The sequence below is a fragment of the Bos mutus genome, chromosome 8, assembly GCF_027580195.1.
Source record: "Bos mutus isolate GX-2022 chromosome 8, NWIPB_WYAK_1.1, whole genome shotgun sequence".
Classification (NCBI taxonomy): Eukaryota; Metazoa; Chordata; class Mammalia; order Artiodactyla; family Bovidae; genus Bos; species Bos mutus.
The window spans coordinates 12,960,635-12,982,818 of record NC_091624.1 but is presented as its reverse complement, the minus strand read 5'-3'; the positions used below and the strand labels follow the sequence as shown (position 1 = coordinate 12,982,818).

At 39.6% G+C, this 22,184-nt stretch overlaps 1 protein-coding gene across 1 annotated transcript in view; it reads right to left on the bottom strand.

The window, feature by feature from the left end:
• The window catches only part of SVEP1 (sushi, von Willebrand factor type A, EGF and pentraxin domain containing 1), a 206,957-nt gene that overhangs the window by 92,922 nt on the left and 91,851 nt on the right, over positions 1-22,184 (bottom strand). The window contains exons 9-18 of the mRNA XM_070375127.1: positions 22,032-22,161; positions 16,459-16,566; positions 15,580-15,711; positions 14,776-14,970; positions 13,429-13,550; positions 11,201-11,309; positions 6,621-6,785; positions 5,569-5,802; positions 3,557-3,718; positions 2,139-2,300 (exon numbers count right to left, since the gene is read on the bottom strand). Of these exons, the coding sequence (XP_070231228.1) occupies positions 2,139-2,300; positions 3,557-3,718; positions 5,569-5,802; positions 6,621-6,785; positions 11,201-11,309; positions 13,429-13,550; positions 14,776-14,970; positions 15,580-15,711; positions 16,459-16,566; positions 22,032-22,161 (1,519 nt within the window). The remainder of the gene's footprint in view (positions 1-2,138; positions 2,301-3,556; positions 3,719-5,568; positions 5,803-6,620; positions 6,786-11,200; positions 11,310-13,428; positions 13,551-14,775; positions 14,971-15,579; positions 15,712-16,458; positions 16,567-22,031; positions 22,162-22,184) is intronic.

Sequence of the window (22,184 nt, the reverse complement as noted above, 5' to 3'; positions counted from 1 at the left end):
CTCAGTCTCTAACTGGATACAGATGTATACATGTGTGTGTAGCCTGGGGAAATCAGAAACTGCCAGACTGGCTTATTAAAACATCACTCATTCAATAAGAGAAGTTTTTAAACTTTCAGATTGTCATGGATACATGCTAAGTCATTTCAGTCGTGTCTGACTCTGTGTGATCTCATGGACTGCAGACTGCCAGGCTTCTCTGTCCATGGGATTCTCCATGCAAGAATACTGGAGTGGGTTGCCATTCTTTTCTCCAGGGGATCTTCCCCACCCAGGGATCAAACTTGTGTCTCTTAAGTCTACCTACATTGGCGGATGGGTTCTTTACCACTAGTGCCAGCTGGGAAGTCCAGATTGCCATGGGCCTTGGGTTTTCAATAAGGGTATACAGAATGGGGAGGACACACAATTTTTTATAGTCACTTTTCGCCAGCCATGCTTGCTGTGTTCCCAGTGCTGTAACAGACGGAGGTAAACAACTGTTTATTTTGTTGCAAAGTTCCACGGACTTTGCAAGGTCACCGCAGGTTTTTGGTTTTTTTTTTGTTTGTTTTGTTTTGTTTTCTGACAACAGGCTGACGTTGATTTGTCAGATGGAGTCCACTGGCATTGTAAGTTTGCATCCTTTACTTTTGTTTCTGTCTTCCAGTTTTTACACTGCTGGAAAGCTGTACCTGGTAAGGACGTTAGAACTATTTGAAATTGAAACTGTAATCTTCATATTTCTATTTAACGAGTGGTTCCCAGTGTGGGGTCCCTGGACCAAGCAGAATCAGCACCACCTGAGAACGTCCAACTATTTGTGACCCCATGGACTGCACAGTCCACGGAACTCTGCAGGCCAGAATACTGGAGTGGGCAGCCTTTCCTTTCCCCAGGGCATCTTCCCAACCCAGGGACTGAAGCCAGGTCTCCCGCATTGCGGGCAGATTCTTTACCAGCTGAGCCACAAGGGGAGCCCAAGAATACTGGAGTGGGTAGCCTATCCCTTCTCCAGCAGATCTTCCCCACCCAGGGATCGAACCAGGGTCTCCTGCATTGCAGACAGATTCTTTACCAACTGTGCTATCAGGGAAGCCTGAGAACTAGTTAGAAATGCAAATTCTCAAGGCCTTTACCAGACCTGTTGATTTAAATCTCTGGGGTGGCCCCAGGAGTCCATGTTTCAACAAACCCTCCATGGTGACACTTGAGAAACAAAAATTAGTCGTATTTTAGAATCACCTGGGGCAGCTTTGGGTTTCCCCCGTGGCTCAGTGGTAAAGAATCCACCTGCAATGAGGGAGACACGGGTTCGATCCCTCAGTAGGGAAGATCCCATAGAGAAGGAAATGGCTACTCCCTCCAGTATTCTTGCCTGGAGAATCCCAAGGACAGAGGAGGCTCGTGGGCTACAGTCCATGGGGTCACAGTAGAGTCAGACATAACTTGGCAACTAAACAACAACATGGGGAGAGGGGTGATCTTCAGAAGAAAACAGTAAACTTACACCAGAATTCTCTGGGGGGTGGAGATGGGTTTCAGTAGTTTTAACATGTTACTCACTGGGCCAATTTTTGCAGAAATTAACACCTGTGGCCCAGTGATCTGTTATGTAAGTGATATCGAAACATTCTGGTCAATAACGTTCAGGTAACAAAAGATGTACTAACATGTCTCTAGTCAATAAGTGGCTACAATACTGATATGAATGTGCAACGATTCTAGTAGGAGCCAGAGTGGATAACCACTCGTGAAAATCTTCAAACTGCAGGGAACAAAGGTCACAATCCAAAGGATGTATTTTTCGAGTTTCAAGGAACATAAGACAAGACCTCATTTTATACATGAAAAATCTACGTTCCTGGTTGACAAGTATTTCTCTCATACCATGTGGTCACATGGTTACTAGTGTTGAGGGCTGGGACCCAGTCATGTGCTTCTCGTGAGTCCCTAACAGTACCAGGATGGTGTTTATATTATGGGTGTTTACACTTAAGTACCAACTGGCTGAATAGAAGGAAACACTCTATGAAGAGACAGTTATTTACATTCTTTGCATATGGCAGACATATGCCTCTGCTAACAAGATTCCACTCTTCCATGCAGAGAACCTAGCACAGGCTTGGGGGAAAAAAAAGCAATGTGTAAGACTTAACCTCCACAAGCAGAAGTGTCCACGGCTCCTCTCTTCACAGTTGAAGTGTTTTCTGGACATGAGAGGCACCCCCGGGAACCAAATGCTGGCTGATAGCTGCCCAGCGGACACGATTCGCATGTTTCAAGCCCATTTGATGAGTAGGTGCCTTGTTTACACTGAGCTAAAATGAAAAATGTAATATGGTTAATAATAATGACATCAACTGTACGAAAGTAGCGCTGTGTACAATAGGGTTTTCCATATTTTCGTTTATTTAGGATAAAATGAGGGTCACAAAGAACTCCAGGCAGACACATTATCTTTTAGATTCTTCATACTTCTGTATACTAATAAGTTATAGGCTCATTTCCAGTTCCTTCTATTATGACCTAGCATGTGTTGGACACATAGAAAATGTCAATAAATAGTTTTGGGGTGAAGTTAGAAATCTGCATCTGACAAGGTCCAGCTGTTACAGGGAAACTTGCTCTTGTACAAGTGCCCAGCTTGTACGCTGTTCTCTTGAGTGACAGAAACAAAACCCACAACTGGGCTTTCGTCTCGTAACTATGCTGGTACCATTTTCACCCTAAACAACAACTGGCCCTCTTACCTCCTCGTGCTTACAGACACCATTTCATTTGAGGGCTGGCAGAGGAGGAAGTAAGAATAGTCTTAGCATCAGGCCCAGAGAGGTGAATTAAGCAACTTTCCAAAATGCATAGCAATGGTTTTGTAGCAGAGTGGGCCTCGGGCCAGATTTCTCCAGCGCACTGGCCTCTCCTTCTGCCCTTTTCCTCCAGATTAATCTCACTTTCAGCATCGTTTGCAGTCACCCAGCACTGCTCTTAAGCTTACACGTGTCGTGAAGCACCCACACCTGTACTGGCAACAACGGGCAAGGAGGACAACCCTGCAGCTCCTTCTTTTAGGTGCATCTTAACCAGAACGTGAAAGAGAACGTGTCCATTAGGAATGGTCATTGAGAATGACAGGAACAATATTTTGCAAAGATTGGATAATTTAGTAGCAAGAATATCTGCATATGGGTCTGTAGTTATTCATTTCCAAGTAAATGGAGTTAATCTCATCATATCAAATATTATTCAAACAAAAAGCAGCCCAATGCTTGCTAAGAGTCATGAAAGTCCCTTCTACCAGTTAATGTGAGAGTCACTAAAACACATGGAATTAACTGATGAAAACAGATTAAAGTTCTTGACAGTGGAGTCTGATTTAGACAGCAATGGGCTGTTCCAAAAGGAAGGTAAATGGACTTCTCGAAGTGAGGGAAACATTCAAGTATTAGCTTATAACTGGAAGCAAGAAAAAAATCAGTTAATGAAATTGCTTTTGGTAATGCTTGTATTTCATCCTATTTGCTAGCGAGATTTCCTAAGTGGAAATAAAATTCAGGCTTCTGGTCTAAGCCTCTACCTTTGCATTCTGAGCCGCTCCTTGAATGGAGATATTCGGTGTAAGTCCCAGTTGGACAGGGTTTGCACTCCAGCTGCCCTTCTTCATCTTGATAGGAGCCCATCAAGCAACTCTCACAGACAGAATGCTCCAGGGAATAGTAGGTTCCCAAAGGGCAGTTGACTGAAAATAAGCAGGAAACGCTGAATATTGTATGGAACATACTTTCGTCCCTTAGGTATGAGACTAATAAAGCCTGCTTCCAGCTACTATTGTTTATGAGTTAAATTTTACTGTCAGAGGTTTACTCACAAGATAAACTTTCCATAAATGTAGTCCTCTAAACCAACAAACAGATTTTTTTTTTTTTTTTTTAGAAAATGCCAATTCTTAACTGACCAAGCTTACAGCTTATAGGATGGGGGCTTTGAAATGTGGGTTAAAGCATAAACCAGATCATTCTGGAAATACACAGCTAATGGAAAAAAATAAAGCAGTTAATTTGGGGCTTTGAGATATTAAAAATGGTTTCTTCACTGTTCTTCTGAATGGTTTCCCTTATGAAACTGTCCATTATAGCATCACTTCTAGAAATAAAAACAGACAAAGGTGGTGAGCTTAGAACAAATGAGTTAAGTCGACCCCTCTCCCTGCTTAGACTGCTTCCACTGAAGCCACGTGTAAGTCTGAGGCATCCTCAGACCCAAAGACCCCGCGGAAACTGGCCAGTTTCAAAACCTTCCTTCCCCGGAGATTTGGTCTACTATTTTGGCAGGCTAGGAGTGCAGAATTTCTGAAATCAAAGTGGGATATTAAATTCCCTGAGAGGTTGCTATCAAAGTTAGCGTTCTTACAGAGAGAACACCTGGAAGAATCACTTGGGTGATTCTGAGGTGTTAACGTGTGAAAGATTTATCAGGCAACTTACTAAAATTTCAGATTCCAAGGACCTGACCCCAAAGGGTCAGGAGGTATCCCCTGTGGATTGGGACCTGAATCAAGCTGCAATCTGACAAGCACTTCAGGGGGTGCTGACACAGGTAGTCTGAAGACCACACTGAGAAATGCAGAATGCTGGCCAAGGCAATTCCGGATTTTTACTTACAAGTTGAGAAAGAAACAAGAGGAGGCTCAGAATGATAATATTAATGTGCTTTTGATGAGCTGGGTTTATTCCAGTGTGAAAAACCTAGCTGAGCTCTGAGAATAGCAATGAGAACTGTTGATGAAGGTTTTCTGACCAGGACACAATATCACACACTATAGAGAGATTAACAGAAGCCTCATGTCATTTGGTTCTGTTTGAGCACATAGATTTTGCTTGGAGACTCTGCTATCTATAAATGATGACTGACTTAGGAAAGAGACTGGAATGGACTCAGATTGTGACAGTCTAAAGTCAGTAAAAGCTAAGGGATTGAGGGGGCGGGAGGGAGAATGGGGACTGGCACTTTAACGGGTCTGGGGTCTCCTTTGGGGGTGATGGAAATGTTTTGGAACTGTGATAGAGGTAATGGTTGAATGCCACTGTGACTATACTAAACACCACTAAACTTCATAATGGTTCATTTTATGCTATGTGAATTTTGTGTTGGCTGCCTGGGTGGGTATATCAGCTGAATCACTTACTGTCTTAAAAGGCTAAGTTCTTAGCCTCTTGGCTTCGGTTTTCTCATGCATAAAATGTACTTAATAATAATGGTACCTCATACAGTAGCTAAACAGGATTAAACAAGACAGGGTCTCAGTCAGCACACAGGGGTGGTCAGAAAAGTTTTAGTGTTTGTCACTGGAGTTGCTGCTGAAAGCTGTGAGCTGAGAAAGATCTATAAATAAAACTACGATTTGAGTCCCTTACCTAAAGTAATCTTATCCTGACCATTAGTGGTTATCTAGACTTTTGAGACAAAAAGCATGCAACAATAACAGAATGTAGGTTTCATGACAAAACCCCTTCACAGTTGTAGGGTGACTCTACCTGTCACTTGACCCAACAGGCACCAAATATTTTTGGTGACAGCAAGAAATCTTACCACACATTCGGCCTCTCAGCACGGAGCCCGGTCTGCAGAAGAGGAAAGCCTTTTCTGTTTCTAAGGAGTTGCTGTCAGCTACAAGCATTTCAGAGGCAAGCTGAAAGGAATACATGGGCTCCTTAGTAAGGGTCCTTTTCAGTCGATTTGTGATAGTTTCCAACGTCTTAATGAGTCGCTGCTGATTTTCCAATTCAAGGGTATCGTTTCTTTCATCGGGTAATGGCACACTAGCTGAGATAAAAACGAAACAAAAGAAAACATAACACACACACACACCGTGTTGCAGCAAGCCATTTGGAGTGAGTTTTTACCCTAAAAAATGACATGTATTAACTTTAAAAACACATTCCAATATACAGTAGGTGCAGACAAATACTGTTTGATTCCACTTATATGAGGAATAATAGTCAAACTCAAAGTCAGAAAGGACACTAGTAGTAGATCCTGGGGTCAGGTCGCGGGTGGGGAGCGGGAATGGGGACTTAGTGTTGAATGGTGACAGGGTTTCAGTTTAGCAAAGTGAAAAACCCAGTAGGTAGATGATGGAGGGAGATGAATGTATTTAATGCCACTGAATTGTACAGTTAAATATGGTTAAAATAGTATGTTTTATATTATGTGCCTTTTTAATCACAATTAAAAAAAATTCCAGGAAAGATACACACAAATTTAAATAGTATTTACTGAGTAGCTAGTACACGAACAACATGTTTTGTTTTAATCCTTCTCTCCTATGCTGGATCTACAGCCCCGTTTTGTAGAGTTCTTAATGATTATATATTCAGTTCCTGCTAACTCTCACTTTTTACAAACATGCCTCAGCTCAACATGTTAAGATGAGTTTGAAGCCGGGGGGCTTGTTGCTATGAGAATCATAAAATAGATCTGTGATATTTTGAAAAAGAACAGAATAGGTGACTGTGCTTGCCTTAATATAGAGTTCCAGGGTAATTTCCTAATAATGACAGCACATAGGAAGTTTGAAAACAGATCTCCAACCGAGAATTTCCCATTATATTAACCTCTTCAAAAAGACAGTATATTCTTACCTGTGATGTTAAAAATTAACCTAATTTTGTGGTCGGATAATGGGGCACTTCTTTCAATCCGGGAAGACCTGGCTTTGCCAGCACCCGTGGGTGTTTCTCGCACTGTGTCCTGGAAGTCACCGTAAGAGTAATCCAGCCTGTTGGCTGCACCCCAGCCACCAGGTCCTGAAAAGGTATGGTAGAGAAACAAAAGATTGTAGAGTTGCATCTTTATCAGCTTTTAGTGTCTAATGTTCAGCCACAAATTGCATTGTCTTTAATCACTATTTAAATTGCCCATAATGTTCTACATATAAAGCTTTGCCTGTAATTTTATACTGTAGTCTTGGGTACTTCATATTAAATTTAGATGAACAAGGAAAAGTCTTTATAGAGCTATGTAGGCATTTAAACCATTCTATCTTTGGCCTAATAATTAATTATTGTAGGTTTAGAGGAAATTGGAGGTAGGTATAGATTTTAATCAATTTCTATTTCCCTTCAGGGTTTGTTCTATTCTTGTCTTTTTTAATATCAGTGTCATAAACTGAATGTGCATAAACAGATTTCCCTTTGTGAAGATTATTCAAGATATTTTCATATCTGCATATTTTAAATATAAACATACTGTACTTTTAACAAAGATAATAACAAAGATAATACTATGTGTATATTATTTGGTAATCACTTTTCAACTTTTCTCAACAATATATTATAATATTTCTGTGTCAAATAGTTTAATATCTTTTTCTATAGCTATACTAGTTTCTGAGGGCAGCATTATGAGTTAAATGTTTACACACTTAGGAAACTGCTGGAGGCAGTATGCCATGCTTAGTCATTCAGTCATGTCAGACTCTCCAGGGATTGCAGCCTGCCAGGCTCCTCTGTCCATGGAATTCTCCAGGCAAAAATACTAGAGTGGGTTGCCACGCCCTCCTCCAGGGAATCTTCCCAAACCAAGGATCAAACCCAGGACTTCTTTACTGTCTGAGCCACCAGGGAAGCCCAAGGATACTGGAGTGGGTTGCCATACCCTCCTCCAGGGGATTTCCCATCCCAGGGATCAAACCCAGGTCTCCCACAATACAGGCAGATTCTTTACCATCTGAGTCACCAGGAAAGCCCATGAATACTGGAGTGAGTAGCATGGTTGTATGTGTCTCTTTAGATGCCTTCCATATCACTGTGACCAACTGCATGGATTCAGATTGTAACATCTTGATAAATGATATATGCCTGTACAATCTTAATCAAGCTACTTTCATTACTCTTTATCTCAGTTTCTTTATGTCTACATTGAGATCATTATTCCTACCTTGTAGGTCTGCGGAATAACTGAGCTAATTCATGCAAACTAGCTCATAGACTAGTTTTTAGACTAGCTTTTAGACTCATTCTAAAAGCTTGGTGAGAGTAAATAATATTAATATTGATGTAGGCACACTGTTGTTGCTTAGTGATGTGCTTTAAACATCAAATCTATTTATACAGGTTTGTCCACTTAAGTAAGTTGGTTTTTTAGTTTCTTTTTTAGCTTAATTCATGCTTTTAGCCATTTATAAAGAACTAGATCAATAGTTTTATTTTTCACTTAAACATTTTTCCCTACAAGTGTCATGTAGCCATTATAAAAAACACAACAACACAAAATCCCAGAGGAACAAAGAGAAAAATGTAAAAGATTGCCTATAATTCCACCACACAGAAATAATGACCGTAACATTTTAGCCAAGAATATTTTCTATGACTATATAGACACACACATACACATTTATGCACACAGTGTGTGGGCGGGGCAGGGGGATTCCCTAGTAGCTCAGATGGTGGAATCTGCTTGCTATGCGGGAGACCCAGGTTTGAGCCCTGGGTGGGGAAGATCCTCTGGAGAAAGAAATGGCAACCCACTCCAGTATTCTTGCCTGGACAATCCCATGGATGGAGGAGCATGACAGGCAACAGTCCATGGGGTCACAAAGAGTCAGACATGACTGAGTGACTTCACTTGCTTTCCTTACATACACACACACACATACACACACACACACACACACAGCTAGACTAAATATAAACATACTGTACTTTTAACAAAATAAGATCATACTATATGTATATTATTTGCTAATCACTTTTCAAATTTTCTCAACAATATAATATTTCTGTGTCAAATGGTTTAATATCTTTTTCTATAGCTATACTACAAACTAACCAAGTTTCTATGTTCAGACTTTGAGGTTATTTCAAAATTTTAGAACATCCTTGTACATACACTATGTCATAAAATATAATACAACTATCAGTGAGAAGACACCACCCAATTCCATAAACACCCAAATGAAAAATGTACATCTTGGAATTTACAAAATATGGTATATGCTTATGCATTAGTATGACTTTTATCTTGAGAAATATCCTCAGATGGGTCTGAGCATTTTTAACCCTTTAGTTACATACTGCCAAATGCCCTTCAATTTCTTCCCTACACATAATATGTGAGTATAATTTTTATCTCATGACACCCTTGTCAACTCTGGGTATTGAGATTTTTACTCAAATTTGTTCATCTAACAGGATAAAAAATGGCATCTCATTTTAGTTTTAATTTGAACTACATGAGTAGTATAACATCTAATCATTTTAGTGTATTTATTGGCCCTTTATTTTCCACACATTATGACATGCCAAGGTGTTATAAATATTACTGATTTTGTGAGAGGTGTAAAGACACTTGAGGAAGAAGGTTTGCGTCTTAGGATCACTTGTATCATCTGTACCATACACCACTCAGATTCTTACAGGATGACACACATCACCCATCACAAAGTCTCATGATGACAGCCGACTCCGTCCGTGTGAGGTCCTGTACCCTTGCAACCAACCTCCACAATCCGGGGGCAGTGGGAGCCTGGGTCACGTGTGACCGAAGAGGCACTGGTATTCTAGACGTGCCGCTGCCAACTCCCCCGCCAAGGCCACTTTGTGGTTTTCTATCTAAAACTTTAACTTCATTATGTTCACTGAGAAGTTGCATATAATTGTTAAAACTGGAAAACAAAGTCTACCAATAGGAATTGTTTATATAAATTATGGCAAATTGATAAAATAATATGTAGCCATTAAAACGGCATTGAACACACTGGTGTATTTAAAATGGATAACCAACAAAGATTCACGTACAGCACATGGAACTCTATTCAACGTTATGTGGCAGCCTTGATGGCAGTGGGGGTTTGGGGGAGAAGGAATAATCTATATTTATGGCTGAGTCCCTTCACTGTTCATCTGAAACTATCACAACATTGTTAATCAGCTATCAGATCAGATCAGATCAGTCGCTCAGTCGTGTCCGACTCTTTGCGACCCCAATACAAAATAAAAAGTTCAAAAAATTGCGTTGAAGTATATTTATGACATAAAATTATCCTCAATAAAATATTAACTAGAAATTCATGTTTACAAAATAGCATGGGTCTACACACAAATGCAGTACAGTAATATATAAGTTAATATACGTTAATATAGTAATAATTATTTCTGGAACTGCAGGTTATCTCAATTTCATTCTTTTTTTTAGTATTTTTCAAATTTTTGCAAAAAACATATGCGGCAATAATATTTTTCAATTTAAAAACTCTAAAGCAATAGTCAATATTACTCTTAATGCTAAATCACTGAGAAATATGATCAGTGTCCAAAACAAAAAGAATGTCCACTGTCATGTGAATTAATACTGCTTCAAATAATCTTCTAAGCACTTTACTATTCTTGTACTTCCTCATTTAATCCTTACAACAGCCCTATGAGTTCAGCACTCTTACACACCCAGTTTAAAGATGAGAAAATTGAGGCACAGGGTGGCTTGAGAACTTAAGCGCTTCCCCTGCCTCCTAGTAGGTGGGTAAGCCAGGATTCAGACATTTACTAGTTGGTTGTAGAGTTCATGCATCTAACCAGGACGGGATCACCACTGTGTTCTAAAACACTACTCTGAGAGTTCTGTAGAGACGGTTTTCTAAGAATGAAATAAGTATAATTACTGGAAAGGGCAAAGAAATCCCATAACACACTTTGGAGTACCCTTCATAAAAGTTGTATGTCAATTATATCTTAAAAAAACAGAAGAAAAAAACATTCAGCGTCTACATGAAGAAAACACCCAAATTCTACTTGAAGGTATATCAGACTTGAATAGATTGAGTCTTAACAATATTATAAGTGAGGAATGTGAATATTTTACATGTGTTACTCTTTTGAATAAATGACTTACTTGCAATTTAAGTTAAATTCCATATAAAAATTGCTGTTAGTATCTTATAACTATTACTATTCTAAGATATCATACAAATATTTGAATTTTACAATCACAATGTCACTTAGTTTTCTTAGTATTTATCATCCTGAAACATTCTGGCTAATACTTTCAAAGAATTACATATCTATGAAGATCATTATGCACAGGATCAGGTTATCCAGTCATCCTAGAACTCTTGATGAATAAATGGGTGAAAGGTCATTTTTCTAATTTGCCCTACTCTTCTGGAATGATTTTCTTAGTTTGCACAACAGTTTCCCCAACTACCCACACTAAATAATTTCATTACCGATTGCAAAGCCATTTTCATAGTCATAATTATATTCAAGGCAGTATTTTTTGGTCAAGTCCTCCAGTCTGCAGTCGATGTCATCAGCATCACTACAAAATGACGGGACCTGTAAATAAAACATGGAAGAGGACAAACTGTGCTTCACATCTGGGTGTGCCTTGGATAAGCTCTATGCTCCTGTTCTTCACGTCTCCATCAGCAGGAAGGAAGGACGGACCCCAGAGTGCTCCCTGTCCTTAAAAAGGCTCCTGACCCTCCTCCTTGCCCTCCCCCACCTCCTCTCAGTACAGTGGACCAAGATCAGTCTCATGCCTTTTCTCTCTGTTTACATCACTTACTGCAAGAAACTCAGGACTCCCAGGATATCTGTCTCTAAACTTTCACCTCAATTGAGTTTTTTTTTTAAATAAAGTATAGCTGATTTACAGTTTTATGTTAATGACTCTTTAGATCCCTTTTCTCTGACCCCATCTCCCACCCTCCTCCAAGTAAAGTCCTCAAAACTTTCCTTGGTGCCCTCTGAAATTCAGAGTCAAGAAGCAGTCAAACCCTTATTAGTATTCACCTCCTCTATGTTCTCTTCACTTTTGCTCTCAATGAAACCTGACTTGCTTGCTTTTTAAGTGGTGGTCATGGAGGTGAGGAAGTGCCCGCCTCACTCTTTAGTGCTGTTTCTAGCTCATACTCCCATGAACCTCCTTGAAGCCTGAGTTTTGAAGCTCCCACAATAAGCTATACCACACACTGATCTCCTTGTGCCCGTCACCTACAGCCCTCGCCTATTCCGGGTCACTTCCTCATTCCAAGAACTTTAGTAAGTGTCCCTGGTATAGCCCTTGGTGATTTCTATATGCAGCCAGCTGATCCTTCCATCACCTTGAATTCTCACTTCCTCTTCCATCTTCCAGCTTTGTCACTTACTCTCACAGTCATACCCTCAGATCTTGTCATTACCAGTAACTGCACCCTCTCTTAGACCCAGGAATCCAACACCTCTTCTGTAATCCACTGACACTGTCACCTCTTCACTGTCCCTCAGCCCCTGATGTCTTCACTTCCTTATTTACCCATCTTGGATTCCGTCTTGATCCATCACCATAAATTACTTACTCCCTTGCACGCACCCTCCTTGGTCTATCACCATGAATTACTCCTTTGCATGCACCCTTCTCAATTTGTCTGGAGAACTTTAACCCCAGTTAAATTTATTGCTCTGCTTTCTCCACATTTGTGCCCACATGCTCAACTATAGCCTCAGAGAAAACACATGCCTGCTTACGGCCAATCCTACATTTCTCTAGTATATTCACTTATGCTCTCCTAGAAAATCATTTTGTACCACGTTCTCTTTTCTCAAACCTCCAACAGCTCCTCCCCAACCTTACTCCAGACTGATCATTCTGCATCTTTTTGCACAGATCAGATAGTCACAAAAGATCCTTCTTTCACACATATCACACGTGGACTCACTCCTGTACCTGTGCTCATGTACTCCACCCCTTCTCGACACCTCTCTTTCTCACACTCTATATCAAATCTACTACTATTGCATCTACTTTCAGAATCTATCCAAAATCTAAGCCACTCAACTCTGTTAGGGATACAAGTGTATATATATATATATATATATATATTTTGTATGTACTCAAGATAGTTCTGGAGTTAACTACACATTAAGTTGCTTAGAGGACTATGATTTCACAGAAGTTATATATACATACACACATATATATAATAGAAATATATAAAAAACATATAAAAAACATTTATATACACACACATATATATAGAACATTTTCTGCTTTCAAGATGCTTAGTACACTTAAATACATTGCTTTGCTCTCCTGGAATCCCGAAAGAGTCCTAAACTTGCATGAAAAAGAAAACCCTTTACATGTCCAGTGATCATAAAAGAAAAACAGACTACAAGGGCATTTCTGTCATATTTTAAATAACAAAGCAGACATTCTCAAACCAAAGGGACTCTAAGTTTTTCTGAATGTTTTAAGAAATTCAAAGTGCTTTAACACAGATTTACTTAAAATTCACTCCAGGAGACCAAAACCTATGAATAATTCTAAATATGAGGAGCAAGTTTGGGTCACAAAGAAAAAGGAAATCATCAAGACAAAGAATTTCTGTTGTAGGTGATGCAAAGCAACTATGGAAAACTCAACAGCATCCTTTAAAATATGGCAACCAACCAAGGAATGCTACTGACATACCATTTTCCCCAGGGTGGTCTCAAATGCTTCAGAAAATTTCTTCAACAGATCTGTGTCATCACAGCGAGTTGCTTTGTACAGCATCTCAAAGGACTTGTACCCGTGATTTGCAAAACGTTTTACTGGAAAAAACCAGTTTCAGTTGGTTAGTGTTTTCAAAACACAAATTTAATTTCTGTGGAATTAAATTGGTATTTTCATCCCGACATGGTTTGCGGGATTGTTATAAAAACAAAAGTTGATAGTTAAGGAATGTTTCCAGGCATTAATCGATCATAATAAACCACCAGCCAAGCAGCCGTGTACCCAGTTACCTGGTGACATATTTGCTTTCATATATTATTCTTTACCTTCCAATTATATGACAAAGTGAACATTTAAGGGAGAAAGATACAAACATTTTTTTCATTATATTCCTGGGAATCTTTGAAAAATTCTGGTTGCAAAGATATTATATAAGTTTATAATACATATGTTTATATTATATTTTCAATCAATAGACACTAAAAAATTTCTGAATGGTATGTGAAATTATATTTCTTAAAAGTGTAATTTCACAGAGATAAACTTTTCCTTGGATCAGAAGTTTAGAAGTTAAGACTCAGCAAGAAGTCTAAAAATATTCACAGTCTCCTAACAATATCAACATTAAAATCCTACGGTCTAAATCTTTGATAGAGGTAAGTAATATCACTTATATTTACCAAATTTAGGAACAATACAGCTCAAGTAAGTGGGTTTTACTTTGTAAGACACTGGCATTTAAACTTCATCTATAGTAGGGGACCAAAGATTCACTCCAGAGATTATTATTATTATTTTAATTCTTTGTCAGTTTATTTTTTAAAAATTTATTTATTTTAATACACAAGATGAAGACATTGGATTATTTTTAGAATAATACACAAGATTACAGAATACCTCTAAATCACTTCTAAAAAAGAGTATGACTGATCCGACTGCATCATGCTCTTACTTTAAATATAAGTTCTTCTCCAGACATCAGACTATACTTTAGTTCAAGTTCACAGCTCAAGAATGACATGCTGACTCTTCTGACAATTCTGGTGAATAATAATGAAGGGGCCAAGATGGTTTTCCCATAAACTGAGTCTTATCCTACAGCAATCCAATCAGCAATAAGATTCTGGGCTAATATTTTAAATTGAGGGATGGACATTTCTCCTATCTATAAACACTTCAAATTCATGGCACTATTTTCTACTTACCAAATCTAAACCCTGTAGTAAGGCAATTTTCCTCTTTAATGTTAAGAAATTTACACATATAGATAGTCGAACACATATTCACACATACTAAAGAAGCCCAGAAAAATTTAGAACTTACTAGCACAGTCTGGCCATTCAGTGGAATATGGTGGTTTCCAGATACCATCTTCATAAGCACAATAATACTTGTCAGTAGATCCTTCTGTGAAATCATAGCCCTCTAAGCAACTTAATGAGCAGTTAACACCAGTACTATCTTGAGTACATACAAAATCCCCATTTACAGGTGTAAATGGAACTTCACAGGGGGAACCTGTGTAAAAAAATTGAATTATTCATATACAGTGGTATTAAAATATAAATTAAAATCTAAGTGTCTAAGCTGAATTTTGAAAAGGATTCCTCCTGTCCACCCCTACTCCTAGAAAAACTTTCACAATAAATCCATAGTGTGAGGCTGCTGCAATTTCTGCTTTTCGATTCCTAGGTGGGTACAGCTAAAAAGCTGTACCAATGTGCAATTAATTACATGTGCATAACTGTGCATATGTTATGAAAAGCTAAAAGTACTTCTGACGTGCAAGTGTTATTTTCGGCATTTTTTAATAAAAAGGAAAACCAAATAACATTACATAGCAACAAATTTTCGGAATCTGTCTCCTCAAGCATTCAAAATAGAATCATGACAACAATACTTTGTAACTTTAGAGAAAATATTAATAAGTGGTTACAGACTAGCTCGGAAGAAAGCACGTGTATTTACCATGAAGTGAAGTAATAGCTGGAAACCTCAATATAATCCGTCAGTATTCTAACTTTAAACAGCTGTGTTCATAGCCTATTTTCTATCATAAAGGAGAGTGCAATAGTGATTACACATCTCAAGTGTCAGCTGGATTTCGGAGGCTTATGCAGAGTATACCTTTTACGACAATGTGGATGTCACATGTTCTGTTATTGCCTGAGGGGTCAGTGGCTGTATACCGCACTATCGTCTCCCCTTGAGGGAACAGGTCTCCTGGTGTATGGCTTCTGGTGATGGTCAACATGGCCCCTAAAAAGGAGAGAAGGAGAAAGGAGGACTCCAATCTGGGGGTTATTGTGTGCAGTCACTTTATGTGATTTGAATTTTCATTTACTCTTTATACAAACCAGCTGAACATTCTATTGGTACTAACTGGGCTGCTAACAGAAAATAAACTATAAAATCTTACACTAAACTATAGAAATAGTTGACTCAAAAGCCTCATTAAATGAAGGCATTCTTGCTAAGTAGATTATTTTCCTTTACTAGGTCAGTCTCTGTGAATACTGGAAATTTAATTAAGAAATCTATTTCACTTGCATTCTTGTTTTCAGGGTGTTTGTGAAAACTTTAAAGTGAACTTCAGCTATATTTGCTCACTTTTTTCTGTTTTCCCATGAGCTTTTATAACATTTTTGGCAAATGTTTAAGAACTGAGTATGAATACATAGAACTGCATTAGACTTGCCAATAGGATGCATAGCTTATGTCTCTAGGATAAAGGAAGCTTAGAGGCTCAATGAATTTACTAGCACACTTTCAAATAAAATACACTGTACAAGTTTAATAAATCCCCACTGAATAATGAATGAAAAGCCATGGACAGGTAAGATTAACAATGTTAAAATATATAGAATTATCCTAGCATTAAAACATCTTATGCAATTATCCATGCTACTATATTTAGATGTAATTTGCTTTTTATTTCTCTTTTATCTTTTTACAAGCTTTGTATTTGGTGGTAACATGTTGACGAGAAGATACCCGCATTCTCACCTGAGTTGTCTGAAAACTGAGGCTCATCCCAGGTCACAGCATGCTCCTTCTCAGAGACCTGTACTGGAGGTGGGGACCTGCACCAGTCTATGCTAGGTGACTCTACATCTAAAAAACATGAAATCAGAGGATGAAGTCACAACTGATGTTCAAAACTGATGAGGAGGGTTGCAAGAGAGAACAGAAGTCTACTTGTGCAGGCGGAGAACCTTGACACAAGGCTGGCCCTGGGATCCCTTTGATGATGACGTGGTAAAGAATCCACCTGCCAGTGCAGGAACTGTAAGAGATGTGGGTTCAATCCCTAGGTCAGGAAGACCCCTGGAGGAGGAAATGGCAACCAACGCCAATATTCTTGCCAGGATAATCCCATGGACAGAGGAGCCTGGTGGGCTATAGTCCTTGGGGTTGCAAACAGTTCCACACAACTGAGCACTCATGCATGTTTCATCCCTGATCTCAACATCACAAGAAAAAGCTGATTCTTGCTATGCTTCACTCTACTTGTTGAAGAAATACCAGATTGCTAAAACCACCATGAACACAGCAGCAGAAACGGTAAATTTGGGAGCATTTAATTTGTGAGTTTCGCCAGTGGCAGTTGAGCTGATCCACCCAGAAGTGAAGTAAACATTCCCAGATAATGAGAAGGCATGAAATGACCAAGGCAATGCTTTCACAGGGATCTCTTGAATGACCCTCCTCTTAACTGAAGGGCTGACAGATGCTGCATGGAAGACCAACGGGCAGAGATCTGAGTCATGCTGCAGAATATGTAAGACATTTAAGTGTCGTTGTCACTGTTAAGTTTCTCGTCATGTCTGACTCTTTGCGACCCCATGGGCTATAGCATATCAGGGTTCCCTGGTGTTCACTATCTCCCAAAGTTTGCTCAAACTCATGTCCATTGAGTCGGTGGTGCCATCCAACCATCTCATCCTCTGTTACACTGCTGCTCTCAATCTTTCCCAGCATCAGGCTCTTTTCCCATGAGTCAACTCTTTGCATCAGGTGGCCAAAGTATTAGAGCTTCAGCTTCAGCGTCAATCGTTCCAATGAATATCCAGGGCTGAGGACTGGTTTGATCTCCTTGGTGTCCAGGGACTCTCAAGAGTCTTCTCCAGTACCATAGTTCGAAAGCGTCAATTCTTCTGCACTCGGTCTTTTTATGGTCCAACTCTTACATCTGTATATGACTACAGGGAAAACCATAGTTTTGATTACACGAACCCTTGTCAGAAAAAAAGTGAGGATGTGATATTGCTGGAAGGCCAGGAGATTACATCCACAGGTGGGACTCTGGGGTCTAAGATGCCTAGGTTGATCAATTCCAGGTAAAGACAATGAACAGGGTGTGGACACGGGAATAAGGGGCTGCAATGAAGAGGGGGTGAAAGCCACGGTAGAAATGAAAGATCTGTGAGTCTGTTGCTGGGCACTGTAATCTACATTGAAGGAAGGGTTTGAGGGGGTGCGGGTGAGCCAGGTTTCACACTCGGGTGGAATGCGGTAGAATTTGAGGAGGTCAGTAAAGTACAACCAAGAAGTAGTAAAGGAGGACATTTTCACAGAACTGTTGATTTTTGCATATACAAAATGTCCTTCTATCTGTAATAACACGTCTTTGAGGGAGCCTGGATGAACAGTAATTTTCTTATTATATAGGTAAAGAGTCTCAAACCAGGCAAATTTACGAGACTTGCCTGAGGTCAGTAAACCAGTAAATTACAGTCACAGGCATCAAGACTAGAATGATATAGTATCTATGTATATGGAAACACATATCCTGAAATGAAATGAGCTGTACCTATAAGAATATACAGATTTCTGTTTGATGCTAAGTCTTGTGAATATTCAGTTTTTCTCTTTTCCTAGTATTTGCATTTTCTTAGTGTAGGATCTTTGATTTACTGCTTTCTTAGGCTGTGAACTGTGTCAACCAGCGATGGAGCCTCTTTGGCTCACAAGTCTCCATGGCCATAGCACAGCACCTGGCCCACAACAGATGCTCCGAAAAAGTTGTTGCATAAAGAAAAGAATGAAGGAATGCTTGTAGGAGGCCAGTGCACTTTGAGAATTCGGAATCAAGCCAACGCATAGTTAAATTTATAATCTAACAGTACTTACTATGCTCCCCAAAGAAAGTGCAAATGAAATAGTTCCAAGATTTTCTAAAGTTATCTGATTTTAGCCAAACATTTAAAAACTGAAGTTTGGGGATGAGAGAGAGCAGTCCTCAGAGGCCACTGAGTGTCAAATAGCTGGGGGTCCCAGCAGATGCAGCATCTCCAGAAAAAGAAAGTCCATTTCAAAGCACATGAGGCAGCATTCTGTGGAATGTGAAGCAAAAGCATTCCTACTCCTCTCATCTATCATTAAGACACCAACACTCTGTCATCTGAGGAAAACAAGAAAATGTAGGCTTTGGACTGTTTTCCGTCTCCCTCTCCTCCTGCCTTTCTGGTCTCTTTACCTCCCCTTCTTCCGTTCCCTCCTCCCTGCCATTTCCTTGCTCTCTTTCAGAATTTGAAAAGTCAGCTAGTATCTAGCTAGACACGTGAGTATACTTTTTACATTTCACCACGCTGACTCTTCATTGTGAAAAATGAAAACGTGGCAAACTCTTGACTCACAGGTCCATGTTTAAAATCACGGCACCATAAAAATAAATCCAACATATTTTTCATGTGACAGGTGATGTTCATGTTTAAAACATTCAAAAGGCAATTAAAGACAACTAAGCACTAGAACATAAACATAGATTTTTATGTAAGTCAGTTTATTTACTTTCACCAAAACTTATCATTTCTAGGGTAAGAAGCCAGTTTGATACACATTTCAAGAGGTTATGTAAAATTCTTAAAATGAATTCAATGTACTGAATTTTAAAATAAACACTAAACATATATATGAAACCAAAAGAGCAAAATGTTAGTATATTTACATAGAGCTTAATGCAGGTCAGGAAGCAACAGTTAGAACTGGACATGGAACAACAGACTGGTTTCAAATAGGAAAAGGAGTACATGAAGGCTGTATATTGTCATACTGCTTTTTTAACTTATATGCAGAGTACATCATGAGAAACGCTGGGCTGGAAGAAGCACCAGCTGGAATCAAGATTGCTGGGAGAAATATCAATAACCTCAGATATGCAGATGACACCACCCTTATGGCAGAAAGTGAAGAAGAACTAAAGAGCCTCTTGATGAAAGTGAAAGAGGAGAGTGCAAATGTTGGTTTAAAGCTCAACATTCAGAAAACTAAGATCATGGCATCTGGTCCCATCACTTCAAGGGAAATGGATGGGGAAACAGTGGAAGACTATATTTTTGGGGGCTCCAAAATCACTGCAGATGGTGACTGCAGCCATGAAATTAAAAGAGGCTTACTCCTTGGAAGGAAAGTTATGACCAACCTAGACAGCATGTTAAAAAGCAGAGACATCACTTTGTCAACAAAGGTCCGTCTAGTCAAGGCTATGGTTTTTCCAGTAGTCATGTATAGATATGAGAGTTGGACTATAACGAAAGCTAAGTGCCAAAGAAATTGATGCTTTTGAACTGAGGTGTTGGAGAAGACTCTTGAGAGTCCCTTGGACTGCAAGGAGATCCAACCAATCCATCCTAAAGGAGATCAGTCCTGGGTGTTCACTGGAAGGACTGATGTTGAAGCTGAAACTCTAATACTTTGGCCACCTGATGCGAAGAGTTGACTCACTGGAAAAGACACTGATGCTGGGAGGGATTGGGGGCAGGAGGAGAAGGGGACGCCAGAGGATGAGATGGCTGGATGGCATGACCGACTCGATGGACGTGAGTCTCATTGAACTCCGGGAGTTGGTGATGGACAGGGAGGCCTGGCATGCTGCGGTTCATGGGGTTGCAAAGAGTCGGACATGACTTGAATGACTGAACTGAACTGAAAGTGTCAGGCGCTACTTCAAGTAGTTTGTATATCTTAACAAATTAAAAACCTCACAATAACCCTATGAGGTAATATATTTATTAATTCTATTTCTGGATGAAGAAATAATCACAGAGAAGTGGCCACTCTGTCTTAAGTAGGAGAGATGGCTCTGGAGTCAAGCAGTTTGTGTTCACAGTCTGTACTTTTGAGCACTACAGACCACCTCATTCATATATTCCCCACATATTAAGTCTTATTGGTGGCTATCTATCTGGGCTTCCCTGGTGATTCAGATGGTAAAGAATCTGCCTGCAATGCAAGAGACTTGAGTTCAATCCCTGAGTCGGGAAGATCCTCTGGGGAATGGAATGCCTACCCACTTCAGTATTCTTGCCTGGAGAGTGAAAGTGAAAGTGAAGTCGCTCAGTTGTGTCCAACTCTTTGCGACCCCATGGACTGTAGACTACCAGGCTCCTCCATCCATGGGATTTTCCAGGCAAGAGTACTGGAGTGGGTTGCCATTTCTGAGTACCATCTAGTATCTACTGAATATTGAATTGACTGAAAGTACAAACACCAGTTAGGAGATGATGGAGTAAACCAGGTCAAGAAAATGAAATTAAAAAAGACTGATCTATAGCAGTGGGGTGTGAGGATGGAGAGATGGAGACAGATTTCAGAGATATTAAGTAGATGAAACCAGTAGAACCTGATAACTTATTGGATGTTGGTGACAGAGGGAGAGGAGTCAAGAATGACTTCCAGATTTCTTGTCTGGTAACTAGGTCTTCACTCTGTTTTCTGAGCTAAGAAATATCTTAAGTTTGAGTGAATGTGAAATGCCTGTGGGGCATTCACATGGGAAAGTTCAGTAGGAAGTTTTATATACAAATTTGAAATTCAGAAGAGAAATCTGAGCTGGAGACAGAAATCCAGGAGTTATCAGTTAGCAAAATTACTGGGAAAACTAGAGAGAAAGAAAGAGGGTCAAGGCTGGAATCCTGGGGATGATCCACATTTGAGAGTTGGTCTAAGGAAGAGAAACCTAAAAAAGCAATCAAGGAGGGAAAAAATGAGAATAATGGGGGAAAGAAACAAGAAAGACCGGTGTCCAAGAAGATAGGAAAGGAGGCAGTTTTGATAAAGAGAACATTGTCAACAATGTAAAATCTATGGAAACATTATATAAAATAAGCTAAAAAGTGTGCAGTAGGATTACCTCTAGAGATTACCTGGTGACCTTGATTTCTATGAGTAGAGGAAACAGAAGCCAGAATTGAGCGACTTTAAGAATAAATGGCAGTTAAGCCAAAAGATATGGCAACCACTGGGGAATTTTCAAAAGGCTCAGATAGAAAGGAATCAGGGATATAGTGATCGTTAAGGGGTACATGGAGAAGGAAATGGCAACCCACTCCAGTATTCTTGCCTGGAGAATCCCATGGACAGAGAAGCCTGGTAGGCTACAGTCCATGGGGTCACAAAGAGTCACACATGACTGAGCAACTTCAGAAGAAAGGATACATAGGTTTCAAAGAGGAAGCTGCTTCAATGACAGAAGGAAGAATCAGTGAAAATGAAGTTGTTGAAGATAAAGAGGAGGCAAAGCTTTTGGGGGTTCTGGATTATTTTCACAAATTTACCAAAGTAATCTGAAGACTTACCAATAACCTTGATATGGAAGGTGCAGCTGGCTTGGTTGCTGGATGGGTCAGTTGCCGTGTATGTGACAGCAACATCTCCAATTGGGAAAAGATAAGGTGGGGTAAAAGCTGGATGAACGTGGATTGATACCTTTTGGAAAGAAATTTCCAAAT